This window comes from Chironomus tepperi, unplaced genomic scaffold (genome assembly GCF_022539635.2).
Source record: "Chironomus tepperi strain 1889 unplaced genomic scaffold, CSIRO-AGI_Ctep_v1 contig_343, whole genome shotgun sequence".
Lineage (NCBI taxonomy): Eukaryota > Metazoa > Arthropoda > Insecta > Diptera > Chironomidae > Chironomus > Chironomus tepperi.
In genome coordinates this window covers 100,481-118,213 of record NW_027226465.1, presented here as the reverse complement: position 1 = coordinate 118,213, position 17,733 = coordinate 100,481, and the positions used below count along the sequence as shown (strand labels likewise).

At 32.0% G+C, this 17,733-nt stretch overlaps 1 protein-coding gene across 1 annotated transcript in view; it reads left to right on the top strand.

Moving 5' to 3' along the window:
- The first annotated feature begins 4,924 nt into the window (after positions 1-4,924).
- Positions 4,925-17,733, top strand: part of LOC139093839 (neural cell adhesion molecule 1-A-like) — a 46,163-nt gene continuing 33,354 nt past the window's right edge. Inside the window, exons 1-2 of the mRNA XM_070644689.1 lie at positions 4,925-5,320; positions 6,490-6,986. Of these exons, the coding sequence (XP_070500790.1) occupies positions 6,902-6,986 (85 nt within the window). The 5' untranslated portion in view covers positions 4,925-5,320; positions 6,490-6,901. The remainder of the gene's footprint in view (positions 5,321-6,489; positions 6,987-17,733) is intronic.

Sequence of the window (17,733 nt, the reverse complement as noted above, 5' to 3'; positions counted from 1 at the left end):
ACAAAAAAATAATTCTACGCAATGTGCCACTCGTAATCATTGATAATAATCAACTAGACTTTTAAAAATCTTTCAAAATTTCAATGCTTCCTCAATATTAAGTATCACTTTACATCCATAACCATAACAGTACCAATCACTACTAAACTACCCAATCATTACCAATTCACGAGACAAACATTTAATTAAATCTAACAAAATTAAATAAATTTCCAAAACAAATCACAAAAAACAATAAATAAAAAAAAGAGACTAAAACTTTTACGTTTGTATCATACTTAATGAATGACTACATCCTGTCCATTTCACATTCATCTCTCGATTTTGCTCATTTTAATTCACATCATGAAACAAACTATTTTTATTATCTCACACACAAAAAAAATTTGCTTCCTCTATTTACCTTTTTAGTTCTATCAAATGTGTTTGCACAAAAACACATAAAAAAGGCTAAGTTGAGGGGATGGGGTCGGTAAAGGGAACAAACACAGTACACAAAAAAAATCTGCCAACTTGCTAAAATATTCATTGCATGTGTCATATTTTAATTGGAAATGCTTTTAAGCATACACAAAAAATTGTTGGATATTTTTTTATTGTTTCATATGTTTTCCCCCCGTCCCCCAGTCCCCCTCACTCCAGTCAGCCAATTACCGCGCTTTTAAATTCATGAAAATGCAATAACGAATACAACGACTGACTAATAATGATGCAGTTGTTGGAACAATATGATACTAGATACGTAATGAGATTGGATTGTTTTAACTGCAATCCCATCATGTTCATTACAGTGGGTGCATTTAGTGGTGGAGATCTCGTTTTGAATGTGGGATACTAAAAAAAAAAATTATTCCTAAAAAAACGCGGGCAATTTTTTGTTATTATTCACAACTCATTTTTGAGGCTTAATTACTGATTGTAATATGATATTCATATGATACAGAATTTAATAGATGCTTTGGTATAGTTATGGTGATGATTGCAGTTTGACTGACTGGTACTTTGGGTTTGTATGAGCAAATATACATCTTGGAAGGAAGCTGTCGATAGATGTGGTGTTGCGCTTTGTATTGGAAATAGGCAACTGGAAGCTATTGATAGAGCCAGTTTCAGGCGACACCTGTGGGAGTTCACGGATTACAATTGTTCTGTACAACCTGAGAAGTAATTAAGTGAATATGAGCAATTATAGTAAATAAAGCTTGGATTGTTACTCCTTACTTATTTACTTCTCTGCCCGTATAGATCAATTGTGATTCATGACCTCCCACAGGTGTCGCCTGAAACTGGCACTATCGATAGCTTCCAGTTGCCTATTTTCAATACAAAGCGAAACACCCCCTCTATCGACAGTGTCTTTCCATGAGTTCTAAAAGCATCAGATAGCTTGTTTGCTAGGTATGGTTAGGTTTGTCACAAGATACAATCCACTCACTCCATTAAATTGTGGAATAATGATTTTAGAACCTTAAAGCGCTTTAGTTACTCCTACACATCCTGCTTCATTTACAACTTCACAATGTTCCAATTCCTTGATATCTTATTATGCAATATAAGCTCAGTTATAAAGCGCTTAGTGGTATTTAGAGCAGTTGTGTGTTGTGTGTCTAGCAGCTAATTAGAAGCTTTAAAGTTTTTAGATATGGTACTTATGTCAGCTTTTGTTTCCATTATTTAATAATAAGAAGGAAACAATGTTTCCTGGTCGGAACGAATAGAGTGTATTCAAGGCCGAGTGGGAAGTTATTATCGATCAACCAGAGCTCGAAGTCGACTCGGATTTTGTATGGAAAAGGAAAATTCGACTTGTGTCGACTCGACTCGTACATCTATCCTCTTCCCTCCTTTTTGTAAAATTCTTCAATTCTTTAGAGTTTTCCAAGAAAAAAGTCTCAAACCTCTGGATACTCCCCAGAGACTGATTTCTCGGTATACACCTGCCCCTCCTATTATATATCACAGGATGTACTTTTAAGTAGGGGCTAGTATAGGTATGCCTTGGGTAGAAGCAATTGTAGAGATAAAGGTATACCGAGAAACCGGTCCCTGAGGATGAAATTCAGTTTGCATTATATTTTTGGCATCTATAGTTGCTTGTGATCCACAATCCTCTCTATGACGACATAGTGAGACTAAGTTGTGCTGCTTTGAGTATCAATACTCTACATCATTTAAAAACCATCTCATAAAATGCGCTTAGATTCATCGTCACAAACTAACTGCAACACACATAAATTATACGATAATCATTGCTCCATTTTACCGGCAAAATGAAGCAAACGAACGTGCAAGACACAAGAACAAAAAAAAAAGATGAGAAAATTGCACAAAGGCAATTAATTGCTCGCACAAGCATAAAAAGGAATTTCACAAGACAAAAAATAAATTGTATGCAGCTTCACTTTTTTTTTATTGTTGCTTGCGACGATGTCGAGGTCAATTACTCGGAACTTCCTGTAATAAAACACCCGGAGCGTAAATACATAAAACGATTTAAAGCCGTAAAAAAAAAACGGTTTTTGGAATTTTTCCACTCTTACACACAGTTAGAGATGAAAAAAAAAAAATAATTAAAAAAGTTTTATGTATGCAACATTAAAGGTTTCTTGAATGTATGCATGCTCAGTGCTGTGAGCGATCTTCTTTTTGCTCAAATCGTGAGCGGAATGCTTTTGGCAGAGATGGAAAGGTAAAGGATTTGTAATTTTCTTTCGTACTTTTTATGCTAACTTTTTTTTACGGAGTTTTGTAGTTGAGTTATCAAGATTTGATGGAAATGCAGCCGTTGTGATGAAATTTTGTGGAATTTCTGATATGTGTCTGTGACTGATTTTTGTGGTTTAGTCAGGGTGAAAACTTAATAAATAAGAAGAAAATTTATTAAAATTGTTAAAATTCACAAAGTTTTTAACTAATCAAACATTGTTTTCTAAATCATGTAAATTTAGCAACGCCACGTCTAACTTCTTACCACAATGATGTTGCGATGACCTAGTGTTATTGCACTGCTTGGGCAGAAACGAGACTATTTCAAGTGGACTAAAATAAGTTAGAACTTGTCATTAACTAGACACATACTTGCCATCAACCAGTTATAATGCATTTTTGTCCACTCAGATATCCTAACAGCACACTGTGTTTACTAGTGCACCATTGCGTCGCCATATTAACGGTTAGACACAAAATTACCTTGACGTACTGTGACAGCAGATTTCTACCCCTTTTTTTCTGCAATTTTCCACTTAGCGCCATTTGAATTAGTATTTAAAAAGATTTGTCTATGTAAGTGTATCGTAATAGTCAATAATCTATGCCATAGATCAATTCAACACGCTTTAAGTGTCTGTCATTGTGGTAATTTACAGACATAACTGAGACTAACTCAGACTAAGATTTTATGAAAATTAGGCATTTTATGTAGTTTGACTCAACTTACTATAAATTTCAAGTTAAATTGAGCTTAAGTTTTAGATAGGTCACAGGAAATTCTTTAAGGTCTGGGTTTTTGCAGGTTTTTTGTTCACTTGAAAGGATGTAAATATGATCAAAACATTAAAAAATATTTAAAAATCTATCAGAAATGATTAAAATTAGTGAGATTAATTAGATTCGTAATTTTGGTATACTTAGTAATGAATTGAAAGGATCATGCACATTTCCAGTTTTGACAATGCTCGCTGACTGCATTCAAAAAATTGAAATTCAGACTATTAAATTTACAGAAAATTAACTCTTTTTTTGTCCAAAACATTCCAAAAAGTTCATTCTCCTCTGTTTACGTAGAAAGTAAGTAAGTATGTTCAAGAATCTAGACTCTAAATGCCTGATAATAAAAAAATAAGAATCACAAAAAACCTCACATTAAGTCACAAAATACCACAATATTCCTGTACAAATTTACATTCCTAAAAAAATCCGTACTCAAATCCACATCCTAGTCTTATTATTGTTTTTCTTAAAATTAAACAAAAAAACATTCATCACATAAAAAGAAAGAATATCCACGCAACAATCCCTCAGCTTCCGCAATTGCAATAAACAAAAGGAAAGAAAAGGAAAGGAAAAATAAAAATTTCACCCAAAACTTTCCCAAGGATCAAAGACAAGAAGTTGTCTTTTTATGACACAAGAATGCGGTAATAAAACTAGAATACATACATAAATTCTGTTCCTACATGGTAATGTATTATGTTAAGATCATTGTTAAGCACAAAGAAAAATCATTTAAAAAATATGTTTTTTTGACTTTACAGATTTTCATGTTGTTTTTTGCCTCTCGCAGCATTGCTTCTCTCTCATGTCTCTCAATTTTTCATCCCTTTGCTAACATTACTGACGATGATAATCATTATCCACGACTGTAAAACATTCAATGATTGTTACAAATGCATGCAGCATCCGAATCTAAAACATTAATGTTTTTTGGGTATGTGAAAGACTTTTACTTCCACAGCACGGTTCACTTTCGAGTCAAAATATGTCAAACATTATCAGTTTCTCGAAACGCATCGACCAAATTAGACGGAGAATAGTTTTGATTGTCGGATTATTTTTTGTTGGTTTGAGAGGAATAAATAACACAAAAAAAAGTAGATAATAATCATATGGAATATTTTTTTGGTGTGTCTGCGGCTGCAATGTAAATAAATAAAGAAAAAAAAATCTTTCGGGTGTGAATTACATGCAGTGGAATAAGAAGCTTGATGTTGATGGAAATAAAAACATGAAGAAATGTGAAAAATGTGAAACTTTTCGTCGACTAAAATGAAGAAAAATATGAAAAATTGAAAGAACTTGTCGGCAGTTGCGATGACATGTAAATAAATTGAGTGAGAAAATTAGATTTGAAATTTGTGAACAAAATTGATTGAAAAGTTTTGAAATTTGTGAATAAAATGAATTAAAATTCTCAAAATCTAAATGTAAAATTGAACAAAAATTTCTCAAAATTTGTGAAAAATTTCCTCATAAAAACATGAAAATTTCAACAATTTAAATTAAAGTGAATCCACAAACAACAATAAACCAAATGCCTATATATGTGAGAAAAAAACAATAAATTTAAAATGAGCAACTTTTCGGCATACGAAGAAGACAAATAAACTCATGAGGCACAATAATAATGAAAAAGTTGAACATAAAATGAAGAAATTGTAAACAAAAAAAAGCGAGAAATTCTGAATTAAGACCTATATGATTAGCATAAAATCTAATTTATTTAGGGTTTATTGTGAGATAATCAAGAAATTGAAAGTTTGAAAGCAAAAAAAGGAAATTTGAATTGGAAGTTGTGGGATTTAGTGAAAGTTTGGAGAATTGTGTAAGAAGATTGGTTTGTGGCAGTTGGGAAATTGATTTGAAGTTGAGATATTTAAAAAGATTTCAAAGAATTTCACAAGAGTTTGAATTTGAAAGTTGAATGAATTTTGAACAAGAGATTGAAATTAACTTCATCAAATTGACTGAAAATCGAGCAAATTTAATAAAATTCTAAGAGTTTTAAATTTGCTTAAATTTAAATTCATTCAAGAAATTTGAAAGAGTTTGAAAAGATTTGTAAAAAATTCAATCAAAAAGTGCAAATCGATTGACATTTCGAGAAATCTGAATAAATTGAATGAAATATGACTTGAATGAAAATTTGAATGAAATTTGAATTGAATGAACGTGAAAATTTCATTTCGAACAAACTTTTTAAATTGATTGATAATTTAACAAGTCAAGGAAAATTGAAAGAAAATCAGACAAGTTTATCAAATTCATCATAAATTTGATGAGCCAATTTAAGTTTGAGAAGAATTTAGAACAAATTTTAAGAAATTTCAAATCTAATCTAGAATCTAAATCATCAGAATATTCTAAAATTGTCAAAATTTCATTTACAAGAATGTCAAGAAAGATAAAATATGAATAAATTGACATTTTAAATCTGAATTTCTCTTAAATTCCGTGTCAAAATTTAGCTAATTCAACAAAAAAAAAATTGACAATTTTGTTTTCTTTTGAGAATTTTTGATGAAGACATTCGCCTTAAAATTTTGAAATCAAATCCATTTTGACAAATTCAAGTTCATTCAGACAATTTTCAAATCTTGAAAAAATTTGCATCAGAACATGATTTATGCGAAGAACAAATCTTTAAAATCTCAATAATTGATTGTGAAATTCTGGCAAATGACAAGCTTATTAATCAAGCTAATCAAAATTGTCTTGAAAATTCCTCGAAAATCAGTGATTAGTGTTATCGTAAATGCTTAATTTCTTCACTAAATCAAGAGTAGAGAACGTCTAAAACCGACTCTATCTTTCAGAACCTTATTTAATCTCAACAAAATTGAAGTTTTTTGCTACCTAAATTCCATTTAAATTTGATTAAAGATTGTTCAAATATTTGGGAAATTCAATTTAAATCAATAATTAACAAAAGTCAACAAAATCACAAATCAACAAAACTGTGAATAATTAAACTGATATTTGCTAATTACACAGAAAATTTGATCATGTGCTGATACCTACAAACAATACAGTAAATCCAACAAAGTTTAAAAATATACGAAACATCATAAAAGACTGCAACTTTTAATAAATCTACTTAAAAAATATGAAAAAAATTTTAATCAAAAATGGTAAAACAATTATTCATCCTTAATTCAACATAATCTCGGAATCTATGTAAATAATATCATCATCCCGTATCATCCAATAACTCCAAAAATATATACACATCCGTTTTAAAACTTCCCTTAAATGAATCCAGCATCATAAAATCATCTTAAATAAATCTCATAAATCTCTAATAAATACAATATTTTAAATGTATATAGCAACAAGAAATTAAGCAGGAAGTAAACAGAATAAAAAACACGAAGTGGAAGGAAAGAAATTTTGTATTTGTGTAAATATGTTGCAAATGTTAATGTGCATAAAGTTACTCTTGTTGGGATTATTGTTCGAGAAAACTTATGGGAATATAGAAGATGAAGCGAGTAAGTTCCTCAATTTTTAATAATAATATATTTTTTGGTATGTCAGGGTTGTTGTTTGTTGGCTTGAAAGGAATGTGACGTGATGTGGAAAAATATTTATAAAAAACTTTTTTCGTACTTTTTGGTTGAATGAAGTCTGATTTTGACTTAGGTCATGATTGAATTATTAAATTGGGTTGAAAACCTGTCAATCTGGTGGTTTTGTGAAATTTTTGAACATGGACAGAATCTTAAATAAATATTTGAATTTTGTTCTACATTTGTTGAAGAGTTTTGTGCTGATGTACAGCATACGGTTCATCTTTATGAAGATGTTTATTAATAGGTATGAAAAATTAATCCTTTAATTCTTGAACAAAGTATTTTGGGTAGATTTTAAGCTATTATAAGGTTTTATAAAATAGCATGAGCTGCATATTATAATCTACAGTTTTATTGAAAATTGATACTCAAAAGAATGTTTAAGTTGTAGTTTTTGTTTCGGATTATGATACTTTTTGTTGTAGATAGGTTACTTATTAAAGACATTTGAGGATCCAAACTGCAGTCAATAATGTTGTAAATTTAGTTTTAATGCTGCTTAATCTAATTGACTTTGCCAATTCCAAATCGTTTATTCGATCAAAAATCCTGACTAAATCGCTCTAATGCAGCTCTGGATCTCAAAGATCTGACTAGCTTAAGGTATTTTTTATGTTGCCAAAAATTAATGTCAGTCAGTTAGGTTCTAGATTTTAAATCTATTACTCGACGTATGCCATTTGGATATTTACTTACTATCATCATTGTGATCTAAGGTTGCCCTCAGATAATGACCGAAGCTGATCTTCTGCCAGTCAGAATGTCAGTCTATAACGTCAGATTTAAAGACCTTATCCATCGGAACAAATGTTTAACAACACACGAATTCCATACGAAATAGAATAGATATCAATTGTATTAAAATCAGCCGTCAGATCCACGAGGACACTGACTCATCATTTTTATGAATTATTTTGACGTTGGTAAAGTAATCCGGACCTAATCCAAGTAACACAATGTGGCGAACCCTCAGGGCTACTTCGCGTCTTATCGTAAATTCAGTTATGTACTTACTTACTTACTAACTTCAACCATGTTCCTATATGGAGCTTAGGTTACAACAGAAGGCTTTCCATCTGACTCTGTTGCTGACCCTGTCACATGGTATGTACAAATTCTCTGCGTGCACGTTTACCTGACATTCTTTCATTACTGGTCTTCGCCAAGTAGCTTTTGGAGCTCCTGGTTGCTTTTTCCCTTGTGGATTCCATCCAAAGGCTGTGTAACAAACTTGTGTTTCTGTCCCTTCAATGACATTTTTCTTACAGTTACGTACTAGCGCTCTAGATAATATGCTGTCCGGTACATTTTGATAGCTTATATAGTAATAAACTAAAATTAGCAAATTTATTGGGCTTAGCCGCAAATAACGTTCCATTTTTTTTCAAAATTTCAACGGAAAAAAATAATTTTTTTCAAAAACAGAATACTAATTATGTTAATTAAACTAATTTAAAGCATGATTTGCTTCCGTAGAGTAATCTAATCTTAAAAAGGAACATAAAATCTTTATGCTCCCACACTTTAAATCATAATAAACACATAAATTTAGCGATTTTTATTAATTTTTCTGAAAAATTTTAAAAATGGAACAAAAATTCACACTCAGTAATTGAGATATTTTTTGAATTTTTGCATTAATTAAAGCACTAATCATAGCAAATTATATGCCAAAATGTTGGTTTTATGAATTTCTACAATTATAACTATGAAAAGTGATCCTAAAAAGTCCAACTAAGGAGAAAAATGCCTTTAACTTCAAATTACTGAGTGTGAATTTCTAAACGGCCATGCCCTATTATACAAGTTGCCAAAATTATAGTCTACAATCCTAGATTAAACAACCCTGCTCGTTATTATTACTATTATATCCCCGAATAATAATCTTCCAATATTCTTTTTTTTTGCCTTTCCATAATTTGGTCGACTTTTTTTTTTTATTATTGAATTATGTGGGTTGAATGCAGTTGTGAGATGAAAATTCGATTGCATAAAAGCTTCTTTTTTCCATAAAAATATCCTCAAAAATTCTGTACGGAAATGAATAAAAGAGAAGGAAAAAAAAAGTTCGCATGACTGAATTTTGATGGTTAAGGAAGGAAAATATATTTTTCCTCATCGTATTGAGCGATTGGACTCTCGAGCAAGATGAACAAAAAAAAAAGTTTTTTTTTTCTGCCAGTCATGACTTGGCTGAGGAATTATTTTCTTCGTTCGTAAAATTCATCATGATAATCTGTTTGCTCTCAAAATATTTGAATGTCTTTGTGTTTTTTTTTTGTTGATAATCTGAAATAATGATTTCATCAGATGTTTTATGGAAACTGGTAAAATCTATGATTATGTTTGGGATTATAAATTGAGATGTATTTTTAATGATAAGCGGTTTTTTGTTAGGGTTAAGATGATGTTTTGTTGGCTTTTTGGCGTTTAAGCTTTACGAAAATTCTCAATGTTCTGCCATAATACAGTTTTAATAGGTCTGATGTAATTCCATTACTTCTCTGTGACGATTTATCCCTAAAAGGGACATGCAATGATGTTGTGGAAATTGCAGCATTACTCAGGTTGCAAACTACTGTTCTAGAGAGATTGTTGTACATCTCAAACAAGAGAGTTCATTAAAATTCTAAAAGAAATAATTTTTAAAGTTTTTACAATGATTTTTGTGTTCATTGTAGAGTTTAATGGTGTTTTTCTTAAACTATACTTAATCATGCTTAGAAAAAGAAACTTTAAGCTTACTATATTACGACTAATAGTAAGTTCTTACTATACTACTTTATTACGACTTTAAATTGACTCAATTTGATCCAAGTCTAAGTATCGATTCATGTCGATTTGACAGAAGTTACTATATTGAGTGGCATAATGAGGTACACCGTATATTTTGCCGTAAAAATGAAATCAACCATCACAATGCCGTTAGGGCTGCTACGCATCTAGCTGTCAATATAAAAATGCAGCAGTTTCTTACAACATGTTGCGTTGCGCTCTCGCTATCGGGATTTCGAGAAAGCATAGTATCAAGACAATTGTCCATGTAAGTAAATGTCCGGTTCTAAGGATAACTAATCACACTTGAATGAAATTAACCTCAGCAGTTTAATGTAGTTGAGCTAATAATTTCCTTTGGATTGAGTCAAAGCTCGAAGTCGACTAGAATCTGATATGAAGTCGAGTCAACTTTTTTATACAAAATTCTTTATTTTAATTAATTTTAATTAATTTTTCACCTCAAAAATGAGACGAAATACAGCCATCAGGTTAAAATTATGGTCCTTCCTCGTTCTATCGCTATTACGATTACGATACCCTTACGCTTACAATGTGCTGCTTAAGTAGACATTTACCATGATTCAATGAATCCTGTCTTCACAAACCTTCAATATTGAACATCTATTTTAAAACAAAAATCCATAAAATGTTCCAAGAAGACATTCAACACACTTTATCAGATTACATCATCAACATTCTATCCTTAAAACTCTTCTATACTCTACTTTTATCACTAAAAAAATCAAATTTTATATCCTCAAGTTATTTTGCTAACATTTTTCTCGAGAAAAAAAAAAATTCTCAAAGATCCATTTGAGTTTATAAATATTTAATACTAATTGCCAGATATCTACTCAATAGTTTGATCACGTTTTTATTTTATATATCTGAGAAAATGTGTCCTGAAGCTATTATATAAAGTTCATATTTGTTCAGACAATTTTAAAGCTTTAAAATCTACAGCTTAGGATGTAGAAATGATACAGATTGTTTCAATTTTTCATCATGTTCTGTCACAGTTCTTGCTACATGTTTCAAGTTTTTTATTGAATTAATGATTTTTAAAGGAATTTATCAGATTAGACCTTTTGACCATTTAAGGTACATAAAGCTTTCTTTATGAATATTCCTTTACAAAGGGATAAATTCCCATAAATTATGAATTTACCTTCAAGGGCACAGTAATAAAATTCAAAGATTTTGAGCATAAATTGAAATTCATGACTTTAAGCACAATTTACATAAATTGAGTATCCAAAAAAAGTTAACAAAAATCACAACATGAGGGGTTGTTAGGAGACAAAGTATGAAGGAAGGATGATGTTGTGGGATTATTTAGTATTTTATACGACTTTACTAATTTCTTTGTTGCCAACAGAAACTTTATCTTGCAATTTTTTGATTGTGGATGTAAGGAATTTTTACATTGAAGAAATGGAATCGAGTTTTTGGGATATTAGATCGAGTTTAGTTTGCTTAAAATTGATTAAAATTTAAGTGCAATTTTTTTCTGCAGGCTCTTGTGAAGTTTATAATATTATGCAAATTTAAAAACTAATAAAATTTGAGTGCAACTTTTTTCTGCTGGCTCTTGCGAAGTATATAATTTTATACAAATTTAATTCTATTCTTAACTAACTATGGTGAACTCAATTAGGATTTGAGTGATTTTTATGGAAATACTTGAGGTCAAACTACTTAGGCACGTTTGAGCCTCTAAGGCATATGTGAGCAACGTCTTATTTTTCGCGGTACACCTTGATGGTAAGCCTCGATCGAAACCATACATGCTATACGGTTAATGGCATTTTCAAACATTTTTGGCAACACCCTAGTGAGCCGTGGCACAAAGATTGTCCATCCCTGCTCTAACTGACTGCATTTTATAATCATTCTCAAGATCCATACCTCCTAAAGACGACTCAACAACAGCTTTAGTTACTTAAAGACTCAAAAATTGAAGAATTCTTCAAAATGATACTAAAAATTCTTACATCATCTTCTATAGCTTTAAATCAAATTAAACCCCATTTTTTTCTCAAAATTCCTCCTTATTTCATCCAACATCCAACAAAATGTTTAATTTGCCGAACAATTTAATCCAACAAGAAAGATGACGAGCATGAAATATTTGCTCCCAAAAAAAAATATGCAAATTTTCCAGCTATAAAATGGGTTAACACAAATTCTAAATTTAGATATCATGTAATCGTAGAAGAAAAAAAAAAATAACAATTTTATGGTCCACAGTTAGCATGTAAAATTCTGAATGAACAAAAAAGATAGAGATTCCAGAGGGGTCGTTTACAAGTGATGCAGATGCAATTTGAGATATTTTATGAAATTTTTGAGGTTAGAAGCTATTGTAGTTTGGAATTGAAATTTGTTTAATATCTCTATAATATCAAAGTGGATATTGTAGAGCTCAAATGCCTTGATAGCTCAATTGGCAATGAAGGGGCCACAAAAGTTGGTGTTGAATTTGAATTCACGGGTTCGACTCGCATCATCATCCTTATCGCTAATACAACTTTACAGGAAGTTTAAATACTATGGCTTCCTAAGCACAGCAACTTAATGATGAATTCCGAGAATCGGTAAGAACGCGGGTCATGAATGATGTGGTTAGAATAAGAAAAATATGAGAGCTGTGCAAATTCTCCGTGGAGTGGTTTTTACTGGAAAGGAGCTGGATATATTGTAACTTACTGAAAAATTGGAACAAGAGCAAACATGAGCATTGAACTTAAGACGCTAAAAGGGTTTCTAATTGACTAATCCACACAACTTATTTGAGCAGATTATGCGCTGTGATGCAGATAAGCTTTGGATTACTACTACTACTACTATTGCAAATATATGAAGCTTAGATTGCAACAAAAAGCTTTCCAACTGACACTGTTGCTGGCTCTGTCACCTAGTTTATACAAATTCTCAGTTAACACGTTGAACTGGCATTCTTTCATCACTGCTCTGCGTCAAGTAGCTTTTGAAGCTCTTGCTCGCCAATTTCTAGTGGGTTAAATGGATTTCATTCAAGAATAGTATAGCAAACTTGTGTTTCTGTCTCAAAATTGACATTCTCCCTGACGTTACTTTTATGATGCGTATGTCTAATCTAGCCTTACTTCCTCATCTGAATCTCCTTGTTGATGTCTTGAAATTTGGATTATCCAATTACCTAAATCGGTTGATAGATCCACAATCCATCCCTTGTCCGGCATGACTTTATCTTTGTGCTGGATTATGTTTAAAATTGAGTTCCTCGATCTCCTCTGTCTGTCCCAAATGTTTAACAGAAATGTAATTTGACATCATAAGCAAAGAAACCCTCCCCAAAAAACGAAGAACAAAAAATGAATTATACTTTTTGGCACAGAAGAAAAAATTTATGAATATAGCTGAATATAGTTAGTTTTTCCATCATATTTAAAACTTTTTTTTTCTGTGTTCAATGTACATGCGGCTTTTCTTTTATAGAAACTGACTAAAAAAAGGAGAGAACAAAAAGAACTTTTTTTTTGCCTATGTCTGTGCGGCTTTGGCCTTTTTTTCCTGTCTACCCCGTCTGTGTATTAAACATAAATGTTGTGCGGGGCGTGCATTGAGAATGAAGAAGTTCACAATACATAAAAAACTATATTGAGCAGTCGAAAAAAAGAAGCCAAAAAAACCTCATCATTATCTCTCAATAAACAATGGGAATGAAAGAAGAGATGAAGCAGAATCCTTTTCATGCCATGAATAAAGTGGGCTTGTGAGATTTTTTGCTGCTTCCTTTTTATTTCATTCAAATTGTACAAAAACTAAATGTGGAGATGTATTCGCCTTCGAGAGCTGCTTTTTATATTCACGATTGGAAATCTTTTAAAAAAGATTTTTTTTTTGTTCTTCTTTTGAGCTTGTCGTCTTAGGGTGATTTTGGTTGGAGATTTATGGATATTTTGTAAGTTTTTTTTTTTTTTTTTGGTGATTTTTTGGATATTGGGCATGAATGCATGATAGATTTTAATGTTTGGAACGGGGTTGATGACCAAGTTGCTTCAATATTTGTATCTTTGCGGAATTAAGCATAGTGGTGAGCAATCTATGTGTACACTTAGGTGCCATCAAAATTTTTCGAAAATGCCATCAACTGTATGTTTTGTGTGGTTTCGATCGAGGCTTACTACCAAGGTGTGCCACGAAAAATTGAAGATTATTTACAACTGATTTAGCATAAAGATCTTGCTTACGTTAAATTTACTAGATGAGCATGCTCGTAAGCGTTGCTCTGCTATCGAGAGCACGCTCTTTGCCTGCTTGGGATATTGTCTTGTCATCTGTTAAATCAGTTTTATACAATTGTATCCAAATTGAGGCAAGTATAGCTTTAATACTTATTTCGCTGGCCTTACAGATCAACTGTGATCCATGGCCGCCCTCAGATGTCGCCTAAAGCTGGTTCTATCGCCGGCTTCCGCCTGCCAATTGCCAATAACAAATGTAGTGTTGTCTCTATCGACAGCTTCCTTCCAAGATAGCTTTAATACTGAGATAAATAGTCAATTAGTAACAAATGTTTCATAGTTAATTGAAACACTTTGAATTGTTGTCTCTACGGCAGCACTGAGGATGCTGAAATTAGTACTTAGCAACCGTTTTGGCAAATACAGCTCCTTGGTAGCCATTTGATTGCCAATGGCAAATAGATGAATGATTCTAATTACTTACGAAATCGACATTTTGACTCTTTCCCAAGCGACGCACGTCTGACATTGCTACGTCAATGTCCGAAAATCTAGTTCCAAGTCGACTTGCCTCTGGTCTAAGACTGGATTTCATCAAATTTAGCGTGAGATTAGAGTCGGTTTTGGCCATTCCTAGGTAGTGTGCTTTCCAGAATCGTAGTTTAAGACTTTACTTGAATCCAGAACTCAAATATCATAAAAAGTCTGAAAAGTCCACTTGAATAGACATTTCCATACAAAATCTGAGGAGACTTCGTGCTCTACTTTAAGCTATTCCTACTAAATCTGCTCTTACAATGTTCCCCGTCAATAAGTTAGTCACCACTTAAATACAGCAAAAATTCTCCCAATTTCTCCCCAAAAAAATACTCAAATCCTTTAAAAACATCCATAAAAACTTTTCCTTCTTATTGAACGTCCAAAAATAAAAAAGCAAGAAAAAAAATCTGTGTGGACAATAAACTTTTTCCTGATAAACTTTATCTTACTTACTTTGATACTTTTTTTTTTCTCTTTTATCCTTCATCTTACTTCCTTGTGTCTTTTCATTCCTTTTCATTTCAATAAATGCTACTAAATATTATGACTATTCTGACTACTTCCTTACTATCCATCCATTCACTATCACGACATAAATTTGTCTCGTTTTGTTGTTGGCTCTTTTGTGTGACATATTTGGCGTACTTACTTGTTTCCGCTATAATTTTTTTGTATTCAAATTAGTGCTGATGTTTTTGAGAGCTTTTTATTTGTGTGCTTGATGTTTTGTGCTGTGAATGGATTTTTTGGAGGAGATTTATTGGCAATTTGGTGGCAGTTTGGGAGATGATTAATGTGGATTTATACGAGTTTTGGAGAGTTTTAGTGACGATAAAAGGAAGGATTTGAATACTTGAGAGGCATGATGTGGCGACAATCGAAATTAGTAGACATAGACACATCAGGGAAGCTTAATGTCTTTCAGTTAATACGCCAACGTAGCAGTGGTCTGGCGGACCCGGTGTGCTGTTCGAGATTGCTGCCGCCAACAGTGGTCTTTATGTACTATGAAATCTTGCTTTTTGCTTGCTTGGGTATTTAAAAAGACTATATCACCACACAACTGAAGTAACATAGAGGGACACCTAATATAACCCCTGCCATAGCATCCAGTAAACTTAGTTTAAGTCTACCTACTCCATGAATGATCAGTACAGAAGAAATTGAACCTTGTTTGCAGCATTCCGTTCATTCTTCTATATTCGCGTTACCTTAGCTAGTAAATTTGAGTTAGATCCCTTGCAGGCATCACGTAATTTAGCATTGTGCTAAATTTTGAGACTATACATGTCCATGAAGGCCACTTTGTCAGTTTTACCTCAGCCTAGGCATTAGAAGCCCACATCAAGAAAAAAGAAGAACGACACTTAATCATGAAAATCTATGTCCAAATTAAAGCATATTCTAAAATGCGCTCTAACCACTCAACACCCAACAACACTCCCTTACTTCCATAAAGCATAAAAGAAGCTTTTACTCACCAATAAACTTTTCATGAACGTAAAAAATTTTAAAGCAACAAAAAAAATTATTCTCAGTTCCTTTTTAAAGCTTTTTATTTGCAATTCAACTCAAAAAGAGTATTTTTAAGTGCCACATTTTATACACAATGGCACTGCCTTTAAGTGACTTTAATCCTAGTAAATAAAAACAAAGCTATAAACACTCAATTCCGCCTACTGATTTGTATTCTACAAGTTATGTTCACAGCAGAAAAAAAAATCAGCACAATTGCGGATTTTCAATGTAAAATTTTCTATGCCTAAAGCTATAAGTTTTTGTGTGTGTGTATTTTAGCAAACTCGTGTATGTAGAGCCTGTTGAAATATTTTTTTCATATTTTATGATCAATATTTGAATATATTGAATAGAATTTATGGCAATATATAGTGAAAATTAAATGTGATTTTATTCACGTTAGGTGGAATTTTGATTGAAAATTCTGAGAAATTTTAAGGGGTGAATTTTAGTCGTGGATTTTAAGCTTATTAGAATATTTAGTGATGAAATGTTTGTTTTAGAAATATTATTATAGAGAGATAATTATGAGCCACTATATGCAGAATTTGGTATGTAGAGTGAAACTATATTTATTTTAAGCTATTCCGAGCGGCACAAAGAAGCAAAGCTCGAAGTCGACTCGGATTTTGTATGGAGTCGAGTGGACTTGAATGGACTTTTGCATACAAAAGATCTTCAATCTGACTCTAGCAACACTATGTCATCAAGTATGGACAAATTCTGTGTTCCACATTATAGGCTGACACTCTTTCATCACTGCTCAACGTTAAGAGGCATTTGGAGCTCGATTTTAGTTCTTCTGATTCTTCCTTGCTCGAAGTCATTTCAGATTTTGTATGGAATAGTCGACTCAAGTTGACTCGACTCCATACAAAATCCGTATCGACTCCGACCTCTGATTATATCTAAATGCACCTTAAAAGACATGTGTTTCTATCCCAGCAATGAGTTGAAGGAGTAATGGTATTGAGAAATAAATACCAAGTACTCATTAATGCTTATATCTTCTTCAACATCATCGAATCTCCTTCGTAACTTGAACATTTCTTACAATTACCACACAAAAAACATCCAAAAATACCACAAAAAAGAAAATTAAAATTCAAAAGTTTAATCAACTCCAGTCTTAAAATTTATGAATGCTCAATTCAACTCGACATTAAAAAATTGAAAATTTCATAAATTATATTTGAAAATTCATTCAATTTCCAGCGATTAAAAGCTGCTCTATAAATAATTCAAGAGTTTCACGCCCCGCGTAAACAAAACGTGGAAAAATATTCATTCGAATAAATAATTTAATTTCAAGTGTCATAGTAGTGTGAAACAACAGTAGATTGGAAGGAAAAGGACTGCAAAGTCCTCAAATCATCAAGAATGAGTAGAAGATCCAGGCCAATTAGCAGAAATGCAGAAAATCCTCAAGGTGAGAATTCTTCAAAAAAGTCATCAACATCCAGTTCAGCTAACCTCAACAAGCAGTCTCAAGCAGAGACTCCTGAAGTCAAAACGGCTTTTAAGCCAATTTTCATCAATCTAAGCTACAAAGAAATCAAGTCTGCGCTTAGCAAAGTCACTTTCAAGGAGAAACCAGTTTG